Source organism: Dermacentor variabilis, chromosome 8 (assembly GCF_050947875.1).
Source record: "Dermacentor variabilis isolate Ectoservices chromosome 8, ASM5094787v1, whole genome shotgun sequence".
Classification (NCBI taxonomy): domain Eukaryota; kingdom Metazoa; phylum Arthropoda; class Arachnida; order Ixodida; family Ixodidae; genus Dermacentor; species Dermacentor variabilis.
The window spans coordinates 168,092,785-168,111,518 of record NC_134575.1 but is presented as its reverse complement, the minus strand read 5'-3'; the positions used below and the strand labels follow the sequence as shown (position 1 = coordinate 168,111,518).

The 18,734-nt window shown below is 45.8% G+C and overlaps 1 protein-coding gene across 7 annotated transcripts in view; it reads left to right on the top strand.

The window, feature by feature from the left end:
* LOC142590715 (beta-hexosaminidase subunit alpha-like) overlaps positions 1 to 18,734 on the top strand; it is a 254,126-nt gene extending 235,392 nt beyond the window's left edge. For 5 of the 7 annotated variants that reach the window (XM_075703140.1, XM_075703137.1, XM_075703135.1 and 2 more), the window contains 3 exons: positions 6,224 to 6,298; positions 7,946 to 8,050; positions 18,304 to 18,734. In XM_075703140.1, coding sequence (XP_075559255.1) covers positions 6,224 to 6,298; positions 7,946 to 8,050; positions 18,304 to 18,367 — 244 coding nt within the window. In that variant the 3' untranslated portion in view covers positions 18,368 to 18,734. The remainder of the gene's footprint in view (positions 1 to 6,223; positions 6,299 to 7,945; positions 8,051 to 18,303) is intronic. The other 2 variants (XR_012830233.1, XM_075703136.1) reach the window with 1 other exon arrangement.

Here is an 18,734-nt window from a genome sequence, read left to right as displayed (position 1 = left end):
CGTGGGATTAGCCGGGTGCGCGTTTTATCGCGCTTTGCTGGACCAAATAAAAGTTTACTCACTCGCTCACTCACTCACTCCTCGTGCCCGGCCTGCGTGCCATGCGCCAGAAGCCAGTCGACTCGAGTAAAAGTTGAAGCAGCGTGAAGAAGACGAAGAGAACGATCAAAAAACTTACTACAGTCGACTGCGCGTGGAAGTCTTTGCGTTAAGCCTGTTCTCGCCATGTAACCGTTTGCGTATTCTATTAAAGCTCATCTTGATTATTCTCGAAACCTCTCAGCCTTGCATTAAGCTCCACATGTCCGAAGCGACCCACCACATTGCCGCCACAGAGACGCGTTATTTGTGAGGTCTGTGTGCAGCCGTATTTCTCTCTTGCGCTTCCAACTTAAAACCTTGGGCCATCCAGCGTCGCTCGAGGGGGAATATATATTTGAGACAGAATAGCCAGAGTAGATATGACGTGTGTTCAATCCGGCCCAGTGCCGGTTAAAGCCTTAGCGATATTTTTGCAACTGAAGAGCGTCACATACCAAGTGATAAACGAGAAGGAAGAGGATTAACCAAGGTGCCCGATTTTTTTATATTAATCATATCATAAGACGCCAACAAACACGGACACCAAGGACAACATAGGGGAAATTACTTGTGCCTAATAAATGAAATAGAACGGTAAATTAATCGAAATGAAAGTAGATGAAAAAACAACTTGCCGCTGGGGGCGACCGAACCCACAACCTTCGTATTTCGCATGTGATGCTCTAGCAATTGAGCTACCGCGGCGCCGTTTCCCCTACCACTTTGTTGGAAGGGGAAACCCTACCTGCGGAAAATTGTTTTTCATCCACTTTCATTTGCATTATTTTATTGTTTCTTTATTTTCTTTCTGTATTTCTTTATCGATTTATTTAAGACAATGAACAGGTTGTCTTAGGGGACACGGCTAAAGGCAAACATTTGCCTGACTAGGCCGTGCCACCCGTACATTGGCAGTAAAATGGCAGTGACAGGCTTTAAGGAGATCACACATGAAATTAAAATAGTACACATTTTCCAACACTTGAGTGCACAATTCGCGTAAGAAGAAAGAAAAAAAGGTTGAAGTTTATACAGTATACTAATCACTTGAAGCAAAAGAACAACAGGAAGAAAAAAAACATGTACGAAATTTTCCAGACCTGTAGCTGAAAGGTTAAAGTTTACACAGTTTTCTAAAAACAACAACAAGAAAAAAAACATGTACAAAATTTTCTATACCTGTAGTTGAACATTTCTATTAGTCTTCGGATAGTAACAATTCCTTTACCGTTTTCTTAAAGCTTTGTTTGAAATTCCAGAATTTAGCAGGTCCAATACCAATAGTCGTTTAAAAGGTTAGGAAGTTGAACTGCTAGTTCTTTATCTCCGTATTTTGTTCTGCAACGTGGTTTTCCTATCAGAGTTTTTGTGAGGTTATAGCTTGTCATTCTGCCATGGTATTTACTTTGGAAGGAATATTTGTCTTCCAAGAATTGCCGTGAAATTTCGAGGAATAATTTGCGAGTGTGACGTTTTGATGCTGTTAATATTTTATATTTATTATAGTATGGTTTAGTGGTATCAGTACGTTCTACGTTACCTATCGCGCGAAGTGCGCGGTTTTGGAGTGTTTGAATTGATCTTAAGTTAGTTTGTGTAGTGGTTGACCAAACTAGGAAACAATAAGTTCATCGAGAATGTATAAGCGCGTTGTAAGTATTGCGCTTCACATTTATCGGCAGCAAATATCGCAACCTGTTTAGCACACCGACAGCACGAGCAATATTTTTTCTAAGAACATCTACGTGCGGTGACCAGGACATATTTTCATTGAATATAATTCCTAAAAATCTGGCTGTTGGTGCCTGTTCGAGGTGGACCTTCTGAAATTGGAGTGTTAGCTGAGGGTGCATTATTGTTCCTGTTTATTTAAACACTAGATACTTAGTTTTAGTTATGTTTAATTGGAGTTTATTCGCATTTAGCCACCAGCTTAGTTGCTTTAACCAGATGTTAGCTTGCACAAAAAGATTTCCTATTTCCCTTCCCGAGAAGAACACGTTAGTATCATGCGCGTATAATATAATATTGGAACAGCCATGAATATTGAGAATATCATTAACATAGAGTAAAAATAAAACAAGCCCCAAGACGGATCCTTGAGGCACGCCGTACTTAATGTGCTGAATTCCGAAACGAACTCCATTTATTGTTGTGTACTGTGTTCTAGAGGCGAGCTAGCTTTTTATTAAGGATAATGCGTAAGCACGAATTCCATAAGGAGGTATCTTTTTCAGAAGGACATCGTGTTGCACGCAATCGAAGGCCTTCCTAAAATTTAGAAAGGTACTTAGAGTTAACGTTCGGTTTTCTATGTTGTCATGGATTTGTTTTTATTTCAAGTGAAGCGGTTTCTGAAGATTGAGTCTTACAGAAACCATGTTGCTTCTGAGCTGTTATTTAATTTCCGCTATGTTGTCCTTGGTGTCAGAGTTTGTTGGCTTCTTATGATACATGCCAAGTGACAGATACGCAGTGACCCAAATTGGCGCCAAAAATGTTGTTTGAGGAGCGGCACGTACCCAGTGACGCATGCCCGGTGAATCAAGCTGTCGCCAGAGAGGTTCACACCGAACGGCGTCACATACCCAGTGGCATGCACCAAGTGACCCAAGACGGTGCGAACGAGGTTCGTTGAAGAACCACAGGGCTTCAGTCTTCAAGCGAAGCGTTGACGATGCAGCCGGAGCAGACGGCTGTCTTGTTCGCTACAATGCCGACTCGCTCAATGATTCCAATTTGTGCAATGTTTAAGGACGAAGGTAGCACAAGCGTTACTGCGGGCTCCTGGTTCTAGAAGTGAGAAAGACAATGACCAAACGCTCATTGTCCACTTTCTTGCTCGCATCGGTGCTTGGGTGAAATTGCTTGGCTGCTCTCTGCGCTGGACCCGACGGGACTGCGATTCCAGCTAATAGTCAATAAACCTTGTAGCATTTGGTGGAAGTGCGCGGTACCCTAACGCCTCGCCCTGGAACTCCGGAGTCGAACTCTGCCCACCGCTACCACCACGACCGTGCCAGACGACGCCGGTGAATGACCCTCTTCGTGAATTGGACCAATCACCTGCGGTGCCGTTCGTCAACGAGACCCAGCTGTGTTCAGTGGCGCCGCTGATACTGACGTAGATGACTGGCTTTCGTCGTACGAACGGGTGAGCAACCACAACAAATGGGATGATCCGTCAAAACGGACCAACGTTATTTTTTATCTTGAGGATGCTGCCCACCTCTGGTTCCGAAACCATGAGGCCACTATTGCGACATAGAATGACTTTAAGACTGCCTTCGTCGAGGTATGTGGCCATCCGGAAATGCGAAAGCTTCGCGCCGAACAATGCCTCCGCCAACGAGCGCAGCAGCCACGCGAGAATTTCACTAGTTACATCGAGGACGCCATCAATCTCTGCAACCGAGTGAGACGAACGATGACTGAGGAAGAGAGCATCAATCAAATTCGCAAGAGCATTGAAGACGAGGCTTTTCAAGCGCCTCTGGCTAAGAAACCTACGACCGTTGCAGCCGTAGTCATCTACTGCCAAAACTTCGGCGAACTACGCCAGCCACGAGCGCTCCACGTCAAACTGTTCCTTACGTGGCCTCCTTTTCCAATTTGGTGACTACTTTCGCGCAGACTGAGGACGAGTTTCTGCTACCTCAAATCAAAGCCTTCTTTCGTGAAGAGGTAGCCCACCAGCTCGCGCTGTTCTCTTTGATCCAGAAGGCTGTCCAACCTTTGTCCTCGGCCGTTACGGCGCACGTATGCTTAAGGCGTGTTTCGTCCAATGACGCTAGACCAATGACGCTTCCCTACCCAACGTCACCACCACGCCAAGCACTTGTCCCGGTGTCTCAAATGTCCCTTCAGTACTTCCAGCCGCAAGATCCATGACGCATGCTCGACAATCGGCCGATATGCTTTTCCTGTAGTCTCGCGGGACATGTGGCGCGCTTTGTCGCCGCCGCCTGCCACGTCTGCACGTCGCTGTTGATCCACACATACCTGAAGCCCACCAGGATGCTGGTTCGAACCCTTCGCCGAACTTCTGAACCGGTCGTAATAAATTCAGCAGCCGTTGTTCACCATCAGCGCACCGCTGTTCGATATCGCCGATGCTTGGTCGCAAGCCTTCTAACGAGGGAAAGTAAGTGCTGCAGCTTCGGAGGCAAGAACTGCGCCCTTGTCGAAATTCCCAAGACCTCCGCTATCGTCGCAAAACATTATAGAAATACAAGTTGAAGGGGTCGCTACATTCGCGTTTGTCGACACGGGCGCTGCCATTTCCGTCATAAAAGAGACTCTGCCGTAAGATCAGGAAGGTCACCATATGACTTTCTGGCCTTGTACTTCCTACTTCCACCACGGAGCCCGTGGAACCTTCAGCCGCATGCACCACTAGGATCGTTATTCAGGACGTACTTTACACGATTAAATTCTGCTTTCCTGCTCTCATGATGTCATCCTGGGATGGGACTTTCTCTCGCGCCGTAGTGCCGTCATTGACTGCGCCCGGGCAGAAGTCGCCCTGTCTGTCCTTAACAACACTCAGCCGGCCGCCTCTCTCGCCCCATTAAAGATTATTCTTGCCGCCAACCTGTCACAAAGCATCTCGATAGCGGTGCCTTCGTCTTGTCCATCGGTACCCGACGACCACGTGCTGATCACGCCCTTATCTACTTTTCCTCACCGCAAACCTCTACCGGTTCTATTCGCCGCTTGCGCAACAATTGCGGACAGTGTTTCCCACCACATCGACACCGGGTCTCAGTCTCCCCTCAGGCAATGCCCTTATCAAGTGTCAGCGGCGGAGTGTCGTGCAATCAACGACCAAGTGAATGAGATGCTCGAACGTGGCGTCGTTCAACCATCGCAATGTCCGTGGTCTTCACCAGTTGTGCTAGCGCTCAAACAGGATGTCCTCTATACGATTCTCAGTCAATTACTGCCGTCTCAACAAAGTAACACGGAAGGACATCTACCCCTTACCGCGAATTGACAATGCACTTGATTGTTTACAGGGTGCCGAGTACTTAGGACGCCGAGTACTGCGCGGCCTTACGTCATTAAGCATGAAATCTGGTCACTGGCAAGTTCCCATGGCCGCACGCGATCATGCTAAGACAGCGTTTGTCATCCCTAATGGGCGATAAAAATTTAACATTATGTCATTCGGACTCTGCTATGCGCCCAAAACTTTCGAACACATGATGGATACCATACTTCGGGGTCTAAAATAGAGCATATGTCTTGATGACATCGTCGTGTTTCCTTCATATTTCTCGACGCACCTCTCTTGTCTCCACCAAGTTTTGACATGTCTTAAAAAACGTGGTCTGCAGCTGAATATCAAAAAGCGTCTCTTTGCAGTTCGCACCTTGACAATATTGGGCCACGTTGTATCCAAAGACGGCGTCCTCCCTGATCCTGCGACCCTTCGAGCTGTCGCTGAATTCGATAAACCGACGTCACTCAGGAACCTCCGGAGCTTCATCGGTCTTTGTTCTTATTTTCATCGCTTTGTGCGCAATTTCGTGACCATTATTGCTCCTTTGACGCGCCTTCTCGCCGTTGACAGCAACATGTCTAACAGGTCTCCCGAATGTGATACCGCAATCCAGACACTACGCAAATCGCTCACATATCCTCCGATACCCCGGCACTACGATCCCCGGGAGCCTACGGAGGTACACAAAATGCAAACGGCGTGAGCCTTGGTGCGTTTCTCGCGCAACGCAAGCCTGGCTCTGACGAGTATGTTATCGTCTAAAACAACCATCATCATCATCATCATCATCATCATTATCATCATCTTGGTTACGCCCACTGCAGAGCAAAGGCCTCTCCCATACTTCTCCAACTACTCCGGTCATGTACTAATTGTGGCCATGTTGTCCCTGCAAACTTCTTAATCTCATCCGCCCACCTAACTTTCTGCCGCCCACTGCTACGCTTCCCTTGCCTTGGAATCCAGTCCATAACCCTTAATGACCATCGGTTATCTTCCCTCCTCATTACATGTCCTGCCCATGCCCATTTCGTTTTTTGATTTCAACTAAGATGTCATTAGCTCGCGCTTGTTCCCTCAACATATCTGCTGTTTTCTTATCTCTTAACGTTACATCCATCCTTCTTCTTTCCATAGCTCCTTGGGTCGTCCTGAATTTAAGTGGAACCCTTTTCGTAAGCCTCCAGGTTTCGGCCCCGTACGCGAGTACTGGTAAGACACAGCTCTTATACACTTTTCTCTTGAGGGATAATGGCAACCCGCTGATGGAACCTGCTGATTATCTGGGAATGCCTGCGAAACGAACCCCAGCCCATTCTCATTTTCTGATTATTTCCGTCTCATGATCCGGATCCGCGGTCACTACCTGCCCAAAGTAGATGTATTCCCTTACTACTTCCAGTGCCTGGCTACCTATCGCAAACTGCTGTTCTCTTCCCAGACTGTTAATGATTACTTTAGTTTTCTGCAGATTAAATTTTTAGACCCACCCTTCTGCTTTGCCTCTGCAGGTCAGTGAGCATGCATTGCAATTGGCCCCGTTAGTTACTAAGCAAGGCAATATCATCAGCGAATCGTAAGTTACTAAGGTATTCTCCATTAACTCTTATCCCCAATTCTTCCCAATCCAGGTCTCTGAATACCTCCTGTAAACACGCTGTGAATAGTTTTGTAGAGATCGTATCTCCCCATCGGACGCTTTTCTTTATTAGGATTTTGTTACTTTCTTTATTGAGGATTATGGTGGCTGTGGAGCTGCTATAGATATCTGAGTGTTTTTACGTACAGCTCGTCTACACCCTGATTCCGTAATGCCTCCATGACTGCTGAGGTTTCGACTGAATCAAACGCTTTCCTCGTAATCAATGAAAGCTTATGTAAGGCTTGGTTATATTCTGCACATTTCTCTATCACTTGATTGATAGTGTGAATATGGTCTATTGTTGAGTAGCCTTTACGGAATCCTGCCTGGTCCTTTGGTTGACAGAAGTCTAAGGTGTTCCTGATTCTATTTGCGATTACCTTAGTAAATACTTTGTAGGCAACGGACAGTAAGCTGATCGGTCTATAATTTTTCAAGTCTTTGGCGTCCCCTTTCTTATGGATTAGGATTATGTTAGCGTTCTTCCAAGATTCCGGTACGCTCGAGGTCGAAACTTAAAAGCTCCTTAAAAGTCTGCACTGTGTCGGCAAATCGCTAGCATCCCCTTTAGGAGCGCTGACTTTGTTGTGCGTAGGCAAGCCTTGGTGGCACCGGGATTATACGTGGGCGATCCGTAGGAATCAGTAGATTGGAAGCAAAGCATACGTTGCTCGTATGTCCCTGGGTGCCCACCTGTGTGGCGTCACCGAGCTTGTGTCTATGTAAGCAGTTATGTGCACTTAGAGATAAACCCATTTATTTTCTATAGCACCTTGGACAAGCGTCTGGTCCCAGGTACTCTAGTTTCATCTTTGATGACAAAGATAAGTCCTAGGTTGTATCTATCCAGAAAAGCGGGTCTGCCCTTCCATTCTGTGGAACGGGAGAGAGCAAACCTTCAGCGTCCAAACTAACAGGCGGGGAAAAGCTTGGATTCTGTTTAAGCAATACTTGAATAATGATAGTAGAAATGTAATTGAGAAAATGAATAACTGCTGCCCAGGGAAGCCACATATTTTCAGATACACCATAAAACATGGCATTGCAATTAACATTGCTCCAGGCAAACGACAATCCCTGTACCTTGTCATCTTTCGCCTCTTGAAAGGCCGCAGCTAGGCGCCGAAAAAGTAAACAGGTTAAGCCTTGCTCTTTGCTTCCTCTTTTCCTTGATTTACCCTGCATGTGCGAATTCCGTTCATTGCATTCTCTCGCAGGCCCCGCGCTTCGGCGGCAGCCGAACGGCTGTGGAGTCCAGCTTCTGTGAATAGCGTGGAAGAAGCGGCCCCCAGGCTGGAAGAGCATCGCTGCAGGATGAGGAGGTAGAATTTTTAATTTTGGGTGAAAGAGGATGGATCAATTTATTGTGGAAGGTACTTGAATGACAGTGCTGTGCAGGAGCGGCCGAGTTGGGCAAAGTTCGGGTTCTTCGCGAGGCCTGGCCTCAGATGTGATAAGCTAATGGAATCAAGGCACGAAGCCATTGACACGCGTGTAGTCTCGTTGGCTTACCTAGATTTACTCCTGGGTTACCATCACTTTGGCGTCGCCTCACAGGTGGCCGAAAAAGGAGTCACATGGTCAAACCATTGGCAACTTCTTTCATTGATTTCTCGTTACGCCCAATGTGTTATTACGTGTGCCAGTCAGATAACGAATGTTTTCTCTTGTCATTCTATACGGTGCTTCCTTGTAGTTAATAAGCACTTCATAATGTGCAACACGCGCGCTGAATGGGCTTTGCAATAAACTGCAATATATTACATTTTGCATTGTACCACGAGTGAAGGCTATGGCCTGCACTGCAATGGCCTGCTATGGCCCTTTGGAAGGTGCATAGACAGACAACGTCTGAAAGGGGAGACACGCGTGAAACGCACGAGAAGGGTGCGGCCAGCGGCTTGCGCCCAGTGTGTATTTACATAGTGAGACAAACAGGGTATTGCGAAAATCTTTGTCCCATACTCCCAATGGTCTGCAAAACGCGGCCTGTAGTAAGGAAATTCATGTGAGCTCGCTTTGCGCAGACGCGCTCATACCACAGCTCACGCGTTCGTCATCCTCTTCTTTGCCAGCTGGCTTCGATGCTGCTCATCATGCCCCCCAAAAGGCAAAGGTAATTAAGCTAGACTTAATTCAGGCACTCAAACCCACGACCTTCGGTGGGAGTCGAACCATCGAGCTTAGGTGGAAGTCGAACCCACGACGTTAGTATTAAAGCGGAGGTAATTATGGTACATTTAAATAATATAGAATTATTTCGTGCACTGGAATCCATGATCTTTGGTGTTAATTAGCTGAAAGTTGAGGCACAGGTAATTAAGATATAGTCAATTAAGGCGCTCGAACCTACGACAGTTGGCGGGAGAAAACAAGTAATAAAAACGAAGAACGCAATCGAATGACAGGGCAACAGCACCAAAAGAAGGACAAGAAGGGGAACACGCTCCACCGCAGCTGTGTGTTCCCTTTCTTGTCCATCGTCTTTTCGCGCTGTTGCCCTGCCGAGTACGTAGCGATTAGCCCAAGCCGCCACAGTGTTGTATTCGAATGAATAATTTAATTAGGGGGTTTTATATGCCTAAACCACTATCTGATTAGGAGGCACGCCGTAGTAGGAAGCTCCAGCCATTTGAACGCCCTGGGGTTATTAACGTGCACCTGAATCTATCTATACGAGGTTTTCGCATTTTGCCCTTTTCAATATACGGCCGCCGTGGCCGGGATTCAATCCCGCGACCTCGAGTTAGCAGCCCAGCCCTATAGCCACTAAGCAACCACGGCTGGTTTGCACTCGAATGAGAATGTCAAGTAAGATATTCAATGTATCTTGAGCTCGCAGGCTTTGGCCTTGACCCTCTGTGGCGTATGCTAAAGTGACTGTCAGTCTTTTGTGATATTGCGTTGTTGTTGGTGGTGGTTATGATGTTTCGGGGGTGGTGACGTGGAGGAGAGGTAGAACACCGGGCCTCTGATGTGAACGTCCTTAGTTCAAATCCTCGTCCAGTCCACTACATTTTCAGTCGCACCTGACACCGAGAAGAAAACATTGCCGGGAGCCAGTGGGGCTATACCACCCCAACTGCAAGAAAAGTACGAAAGCCCACTAAGCTTCAACAAAACACTCCCTCACAAGAAAAGGAATTTCCTTCCCTTGTGCAGCATTCGGCCACTACATCCCTCATGACTCTTGCAATAACCCATGGCCCTTAGCCCCCAACGGCTGCGGAGCACCTAACCAAGCTGTGGGCAGACCTGTGACGTGGCAGAGGGTGCTAAGAATCTATGGGTCTTGACAGGTGGCGACTAGAAACTGTAGCGAGCAATCTTTAATACGTGAACTCTCTCGATTCGGGCTATCTTAGAAGGGCTCCTTGAGGAAATATCACGCATTGCCTGAGACATTATTGGCCTTACCAAGATTAGAATAACTCATGAGGCTTATACAATGCTGGCCAACGACCACATCATCTACTGCACAGGCTTCCACATCAGAGAGAATAAAGGGTAAAATCTATAATCCATAAGGACATAGTCGGAAATATTTATGAAATCTACAGCTTTAATGAGAGGGTAGCAGTCCTTGAAATAAAGCTCAATAGGGGATATAGAATAAAGGTCATGCAAGACTATCGACTATCCTACAACCTTGCGTCACGGTGAAGAAGATATAGAAAAGTTTTATGAAGATGTTGAACTAGCAAAGACAAAGGTGTTAACACAAACACTGTAGACATGGGCGAAATCACTGCAAAAGTGGGCAAAACGTAAGCTGCGAAACAAGCAATTGGCAACTACTGCATCGAACCCAGGAGCACTAGAGTACAGATGTTGGTAGAATTCACGGAAAACAAATATGCTCCGGATAACGAATACCTTGTTCAGGAAGATCAAGAATTGGACCTGGAAAAGCCTTAATGCAGAAACCAGAAGACAAATAGACCTCATAGTCTCTGTCGATCCCAGCATACTGCAGGTTGTATGTGTCAGACTGGCTAAACGGCAGCGGCCATAGGTTAGTAGGTCTAGGATTTCTCTACTGAATAGAGAAATAGCAAAATAAGTCAATAAGAAACAGACCAACCTGGAGGCATAATTGCTTAACGCATGCAAAATCAGGCTGGTTCTCCATAACAAATATGCAGTTTTATACCATAACAATGAAGGTAACACAGATGTAATGAAGGAAACCGCAACTAGGCGAATTTCACAAACAGTAAGTGAAGTGGAAGGCAAGGCACCAAGGCAACAATTAGGTGAACTCTCCCATATAACAAAAGACCTAACAAAAAACGACAAAGCGTGAAATGTCCACTCAAGACATCTGATAGAATTCGCTGAACTGTCAAAACTGATTCTCATATATATTTATTTATTCATAGAAAAAGAGACAAATAGAAGCAGTTATAGCGTATAAGCACAAAGACTTCATTATACAGCACTAGGTAGGGGTTACAACTTCATGATAAATTCATAGAACATTTAGGCAGTAAAGTGATGAATACAAAATGCACTTTGGTTACAAGCGTAAAGTAAAAGAAATGTTTCGATTGTACAATGTTAGCTAAAGCTGCTCGAATTGTGTCGTGATCGTAAACTGATGCGACTTCACCAGAACGAAAATCCAATTTCATGAGAAATTTCAACGATATGGTCAAATCAGCAAAATAATTCGATGCTGACCTATACAGTGCCCAGAGCCGTCACGCTACCTTCATTCGAAGTAGTGTTGAACAGGTTGCAGACCCTCCTTACATAACTATCGATGAAGTTGAAATGGTCTTGCAAGGCATGTATCAGGGATACGCGGCAATAGAAGATGATTACATCTACGCCATCAATCAGGTAATTCAGAAATCTGGAGAGTACAATCAACCGCTTTATGTGGCTTACAGAGATTACGGAAAAGCATTTGATTCAGTAGAGATACCAGCAGTTTTGGAGTTGTTGCGTAATCAAAGCGTTCAGAAGGCATACGTGAATCACTGCGTAAATATCTACGAAGATTTCACAGGCAACTTGGTTTTCCACAAGAAAAGTAGAAAATTACCTATCAAGAAAAGAGTTCGACAAGGAGACACAATATCTCCAACGCTATTCACTACATGCTTAGACGACGTATTCAAGCGATTAGACTGGGAAGGCATAGCAGGATTGATCAACGGCGAATATCCCTGCAACATTCGGTTTGCAGATAACATTGCGTTATTCAACCACACTCAAGATGAATTGCAGCAAATGATTGAGGGCATTAACACAGAGAGTACAAGACCAGGATGGAAGATCAGTATGCAGAATATAAATGTAATGTTCAATAGCCTGGAAAGAAAACAAGAATCCATGATAAACAGTTAGCCTCTAGACTCTGCGCGTTTACCTTGGTCAGCTACTCACAGCGTACACCGACCATGCGAAGAAAATTTACAAAAGAATAAAAATGGGTTGGAATGCATAAGGCATGTATTACCAGATCCTTACTGAAAGCTTACTACTTTAGTAGAAAAGAAAAGTGTACAATCATTGCATTCTACCGGTGCTAACTTATGGATGTGGCATAAGGAATTTAAGGACGCTCGAAAACAAGTTAAGGACTGCGCAAAGAGCGCTAGAACGAAAAATGCTGGACCTAATGTAAGGACACAGGAAGAGAGCGGTGTGGATCAGTGTGCAAAAGGGGTAGCTGAGATTATGATTGAAGATAAGAGAAAGAATTCAGCGGGGCCAGCCATGTAATGTGAAGAGCAGACAAAGGTGGACCATTAGAGTTACAGAATGGGTGCCAAGGGACGCGAAGTGCTGTCGAGGACGGCAGAAAATTAGGCGGAGCGGGTTTTGCAGTGTAATAAAATTGGCTGATGATGATGATGATACTATTGGGTTGAGAACAATAAGCGGCGCTGGCGCTGAAGTTGCCCACTCTTCTGTGTTTGAAAAGAGCAGGCGGTGTCCGCAGGTTGCGCTCGAGCTGAAATACGGGGCTTCATCTCGATATTTTATTGTCTGCAGCTCTCGTGCGTTCCGAGCTATCGTTATTGGTTGATTGCTAGCGCAAACTAAGCTTAGCGAGGACCTCGCCGCGTACTGCGTAACACTCCTGGAATGGCACTGCGTTCGAGTTCTACTTATCTCCCGTACCAATTTGCCACACACCATTGCACAAAATGTTGCACCAACTAGCCCACCAATTTACTACACCGTAATTAGAATACAGTGCTGTAGAAGTATGGCAGAAACACGGCATAAACACGAGGACAAACGAGTAAGCCCCCCCCCCCCCCCTGCTACTGGTTTAGCGCATTCTCGTCTGTGCACGTCATCTTCAGAGTATGTGTTACCCTTGAACTCAGACCTGGAAATAGGTATTGAAAATAAATGTTTGTTCACTTTCTCTCTGCATTTCTCTGTTGTAATTCCGCTATTCATACTAGCCCCAAATCAATCTTTACTGAACTGAAGCATCATTCAATCAAGGAATACACCGAGATGTGGGCTCAGTTAGCCATGAACAACTATGAAGGGAATTAGGCTCTTTTGCTATGTAGGGACTCATCAAAAGGGGGCTTTGGAGTAAAGAAACGCCATTCTCTCGTTTTTTTTATCAGACTCTAAAAGCACTAAAAAAGCAAAGGGTCCAAATTTACTCAATAAAATGGTGTGCATCGATGTAACACATCGAAAAGTTACAGTAGTTTAACTTTGATAGTATAAATATTCGGGTGTAAGGTTAATTGATCCAGTTTCGTGACTTTTTTTATGGTGGTGGTGCGCTGCACCTCAATGATTTGTTGCTCAGAGACACTATCTCTTTATACGTCACTTACCGTGGCACACAGAATCCGATATCTCGCGGTTAAGGAATGACACGAAGCACAGTCCTGGTAACACTTTCACTCACTGTGATCAAGGATAACTGGCTTTGAAAACCTCTCAGATGCTTTACGTAGTCTGTCCGTGCACGTGATGGTTGGTCGGAAAAAGATAATTTATCATTGTCCTAACGGAGTACGGAAAAAAAACCTTTGTCTGGTTTCTTGATTCAGTAGCTACTGGCCCAGTAATAATGCTATGACCCGCCGTGGTTGCTCAGTGGCTATGGTGTTGGGCTGCTGAGCACGAGGTCGCGGGATCGAATCCCGGCCACGGCGGCCGCATTTCGATGGGGGCGAAATGCGAAAACACCCGTGTGCTTAGATTTAGGTGCACGTTAAAGAACCCCAGGTGGTCAAAATTTCCGGAGTCCTCCGCTACGGCGTGCCTCATAATCAAAAAGTGGTTTTGGCACGTAAAACCCCAAATATTATTATTATTATGCTATGGAGCCTGATTCGCTTGTGCGCACAACAGGAAGTTTATTAATGCTGCCGAGTTCTAAACGTGCGCCAAGCATAGCACGGCTTCAGGCGAGAGAAAACAGGACTATTCATCTCCCTGAAACCTGATATGGCAGTATTGTAGTGCCAAACATCACGGACGTGTACAGACACTATGACTACGAGGCAGAAAGCACTGCATTCACTACTTGCCGGGACTAAAGGGGTGAGCGGGCTATGCTGTGTTTCCATGAGAGCACGCGTTTGAAAGGGCCACTATGACAGCTTTGGACAACGAGCTCATTCTATGGTCGTCAGCCCCCGCACCGCGCTGAAGGCGCGTCCTTTAGCTGTCTGTCGCACCCAGTGACCACCACCTATAATTTCGGTGACCCGAAAGTCTCTTTTTTCGCAGTTGAAATCGTACTGCACTTGGTGCGCTAGTTTGAATGAGTGACATAAGAGGTCTTGTAAATAATTATTGGCGTCACTCAAGGGATTGAGTCCTTGTACCGTAATTATACGACTGCCTAAAAAAACGCACAAGGAAACAAAATTTTTTTCATTGCCTTTCGTAAAGTGCATGTGATCTGGGAGACTTGCCGTTCTTTGCACTATTTTTGAGTGAGCATTCCGTGCTTGCATTTTACGGCGTCAGAGCCAGGGCATCATCTTGTAGTATTTAGGTTCGAGTTTTTGCCGTGGTGGCCCCCTGCTTCCGGCCCGCCCTCCCACACTTTGTACATCTTTTTTAATTTTTTGCGCGCAAACAATTTAAAAATTGTTTAAAAGAACAAATACAAAAAATGAATCTGTTCCAACGAGGCCGACTGGCAGTTATGCTTCACCATGTACATGTTGAAATTATTTCACCATCACCTGTAGTCTGTAAAGGAGGTACTTGACCTGACTTTCTGTCCTACCCTTACAAAGCAAGCCTCTACGAAAGTCCCTAATTTTCGTTCGTTCTCATCTTGGACGCAAGCCTTTTATGCTGGCATCTTCCATTGTAACGGGCTGTCTTCCTACACAACTCGAACAGTCGCACTTGTTGATCAAGATTCCGAAGGTGTTGGTTCTGACAAATAATTTCTTTCTCTGTATTTTAAGTCATGCGGGCAATTATTTTTCTGAAAGATAATCTTGAGCAAAACTGTAAATTAAACAGCATCAGTAAATTAAACTTCACAAAAGAAAGAAAGTGCCCATTACAATAAAAAGGATTACTTCAAAGGCGCAAGAAACGCAGAAGCATTTTTGTGTTGACGTTTCCCTATGGTTACCCGGTGTGGTTAGTGAAGAAGTCACACATTTCGGTAGCATGTGCATGAACTTATAGCTAGCTTTGTGTATTTCTTGTACTACACGGAATTCTAAATACAATAAATGCTGAATCTAGCAAATTGTGAGAACTGATCTGACGCCTAAAAGGTCCAACCGCGAGAAAAAAATGAAACTGGTTCAGGAATAGGGCGTTTGTGTAGGCCAGGCCGAGCCACAGGTGCCATAGAAATGTTGCTTCCGTTTGGACGGAGATACAGACATGGATACAGTTTGCGTAGACGTGTGTTGGTAAACGTACTCGTGTTCACAGAGCGTTTGTAAGCGTTTACGTGTGAGACAGCCAAGCCTTCTGGCTGCATTTGTTCTCTACAGAGGTAGTCGTATACAGAGGCCACCGTCATAGGCGCATCGAGCAGCGTCACCCGCACTCTCATAACCAGAAATTCGGTAGTGACCCGGTATCCGCCATAACATTATGTTATGCCCCTTGTCGAATGCGTGATGGTGAAGAAGGCAGATGTCTACGACAACTTACAGGTTAGGTTCATAATAGAGCAGGGCCTGCGTTCGAGTCACAAAAGATGAACCATGGCTGTGATGATTCGTGGTCAATAAGCTCCAGAACAGGACTTATCGCTGCTGGTTCTGCAGCCGTCGATGATGCAATGTGAGACGTCTTGTATTGAATGATGATAGATTTCTCGGGTATTATCACTGCTTCGGCTGACCTTCTGGAGGAAACGGAACCATCTTAGCGAACGTGGACGCTTTCTTATTGATTCTCATGCAGGAAGAAAAGTACGTATTGTTTTACGGCAAAATATGACATCTCCATTTTCTTGTTGACGCCGAAAATGATAAAAATGGCATGGATTGGTTGGAAGCATCACAGTGATAGAAATAATCATATGGAAGGCATGGGTTCGACGGTATAGTTCCACGATTGGCAGCGACAATCCTGCTAAACGGTGGGCGACATCTAGAGGCAGGAAGGGAGGCGATGTTATGCGATGGAAGTCGGGCGAAATGTCTTACGTGCATTCTTAAAGCACCGAGTTGAATGTTCACAAGCGATGGCTATTATTGCTGCCCTGGATGCACACCTGGGTAGGCCAACCCAGATACGCAAAGCTTGGACTTGCACAGACTGGAGCACACGGTGATTGGCCGTACTGGCGCTAACCCTTACAGCAGAGCTATAGCTTAGGAGGCCGAGCAACAGTGCCTTAGAGAGGGGGCGCATCGCTCTAGCAGACGCACGCCTCGATTTTGCGGAGAAAAATCTGAAGACATCTGTTGTGATGGTGAGCTTCTTTTTCAGATAGAAGAAATGAGGACTCTCGGAGAGTTCTTGATTATGAGTCCTCCAAATCAGTGGTCTGCTCGTAGGTGATTATCTGTTCTTTAATTCTGATGACGTATGGTTTCATTGCTTTGCTCCTTAAGGTAACCATAGAAAATGTCTCGGATGCGTCAAAGTGACTCAGTGGAGAGTAAACACATTTACTGGCACACACCCAGTGACTCAGTTGGCGTCGAAGAAATTCATTGTAGAGCACTCAAGATCAAATGTCATATGCCCAGTGCTCAAAGTCAGGGGCAAATTATATTGACGCGTGCGTCTATTCTTCTATGCAGACGACAACGAAGATAGGGACATTAACGGATTTCGTCTAGTGGGTCAGTGGGATTCGTCGAGATCGAAGAAGACGTGGCTCTGGCCTGTTTCTTATTTCAAACAAGTTGTCCTGCGGCTCTTGAACGTCTCCCTGCCTACTGTCCGCGTTGTACTGCGACACTGGTGGAGGTGCTGGGTACTGACCGCGCCTGATGCTCGGGAGTCCTTCTGGGAGTCGTTCCTCTAGCCCGGACGCGTTATCACCAGCTTCAACACCCGTGCATCGCTTTAGTCGTCGACTGCTAGGCCTAGCCCCGGAGTTCTCCCCCCTTCAACCACCCAATATTATAGGTGAATGGTGCATACCTAGTAACACATGCGCACTGTCACATCTCCAGTGACCAAAGTCAAGTCAAAAGGGTTCCTTGAAAAGGGGCACATAGATACGGACTGCCACCTACCAAGTGACCCAAGTTTGTCCGAAAGCTGGTTCAGACGCTGTTCCCTCAGCAAAGTAGCCAGATGCCCCACCCATTTCAACATGACCTACTGAATGACCCAGGTTCTAAGGGAAATAAACAGAGAGGCAGTGAGCCTCCGGAATACACATGAAGTACCCTAAGAATGCTAATCGCATTGAAAAGTATATGTGCGGGGTCTGTGTCATCAAAACAATCTTTACCATCTCACCCAAGCGTGCACACTTGCAGGTTGATAGGGAAATGTACGTAAAACTTGCTCGAATTGACAGGGAAATGTACATAAAGCCACCAAACTATATATCGGCACGCACCGACCACCAGTGCAAAATTAGAGAATACCGGGCTAGGACGGGCCTGTATGCCAATTCTTTTTTTGTAAAAACTATCGCTCAGTGGAATAGACTGTCATGTGAACAGGTGTGCAGTGAGAATCAAGATGTATTCTTTTCATGCTTGTAACCCCCCTGCTGCAACGCTTTCGGGCTAAGCGGGGATATGTCTGAATAAAGAAAGAAAGGTTGATTTCACTTCCTTTGCCCTTGATTTCTTCGCCATTGTGTTTCCTTATGCCATCATCATTTTCATGTTATACCGACCGCGATGCCATCGTAGTCTTCGTAATACATTCACTCCATTGTCACCGTCATTAAGCTTCACCATCCCTTCGAGTGCATTTGTCGCGTCGCCCTCTTGTACCATAACAATCGTCGCCCTCGTATTTTTCCGGTTGCGTACAACAGTCGCAACTGCAATATAGCACTATGTTCGGAGTTCGAGTGAAGACTCCGATGTAAATAGATGTTAGTGTAGATGTTAGCAGGATGTTAGTGTAGATGGTTGAGTCACTGAAGTGGGGTTTTGCTTCTTTTTTTTTCCTGCAGGCGCGGACTGATGGTTGAACCTCAGAATGGTCCTGGGTTCTGCGATTGTGACAATGCCATATAAGCTTTGGAGCGTCGACCACAAAGTTTAAATACCACGTGCAAGACATCAGAAGGCGTGTACACTTTGCGTCACGGAGTTCAAGCTATAAAACATTCTTTAGATGCACAATAATTGCACCAGAGGCCGTCGACGCTTTCAGCGAAATTCCAACATTTTTTGTTGGCCTTCGAGTGTGATGGCCTGGCTCAATTCTCCTGCTATCCATAAAGAGTCACTTGATCCGACTAAATGCAGGCTCAAAAATAGCCCCTCCACCAAGTCTGCCAGCTTCAATGCCTTGACTGCAACAGGGGAAAAGCAGCCCTTTATTGTGCGACAGCAAAACTGTCAACAGGCTTGGCACGAAAATAAATTAGTAAAAATCTAA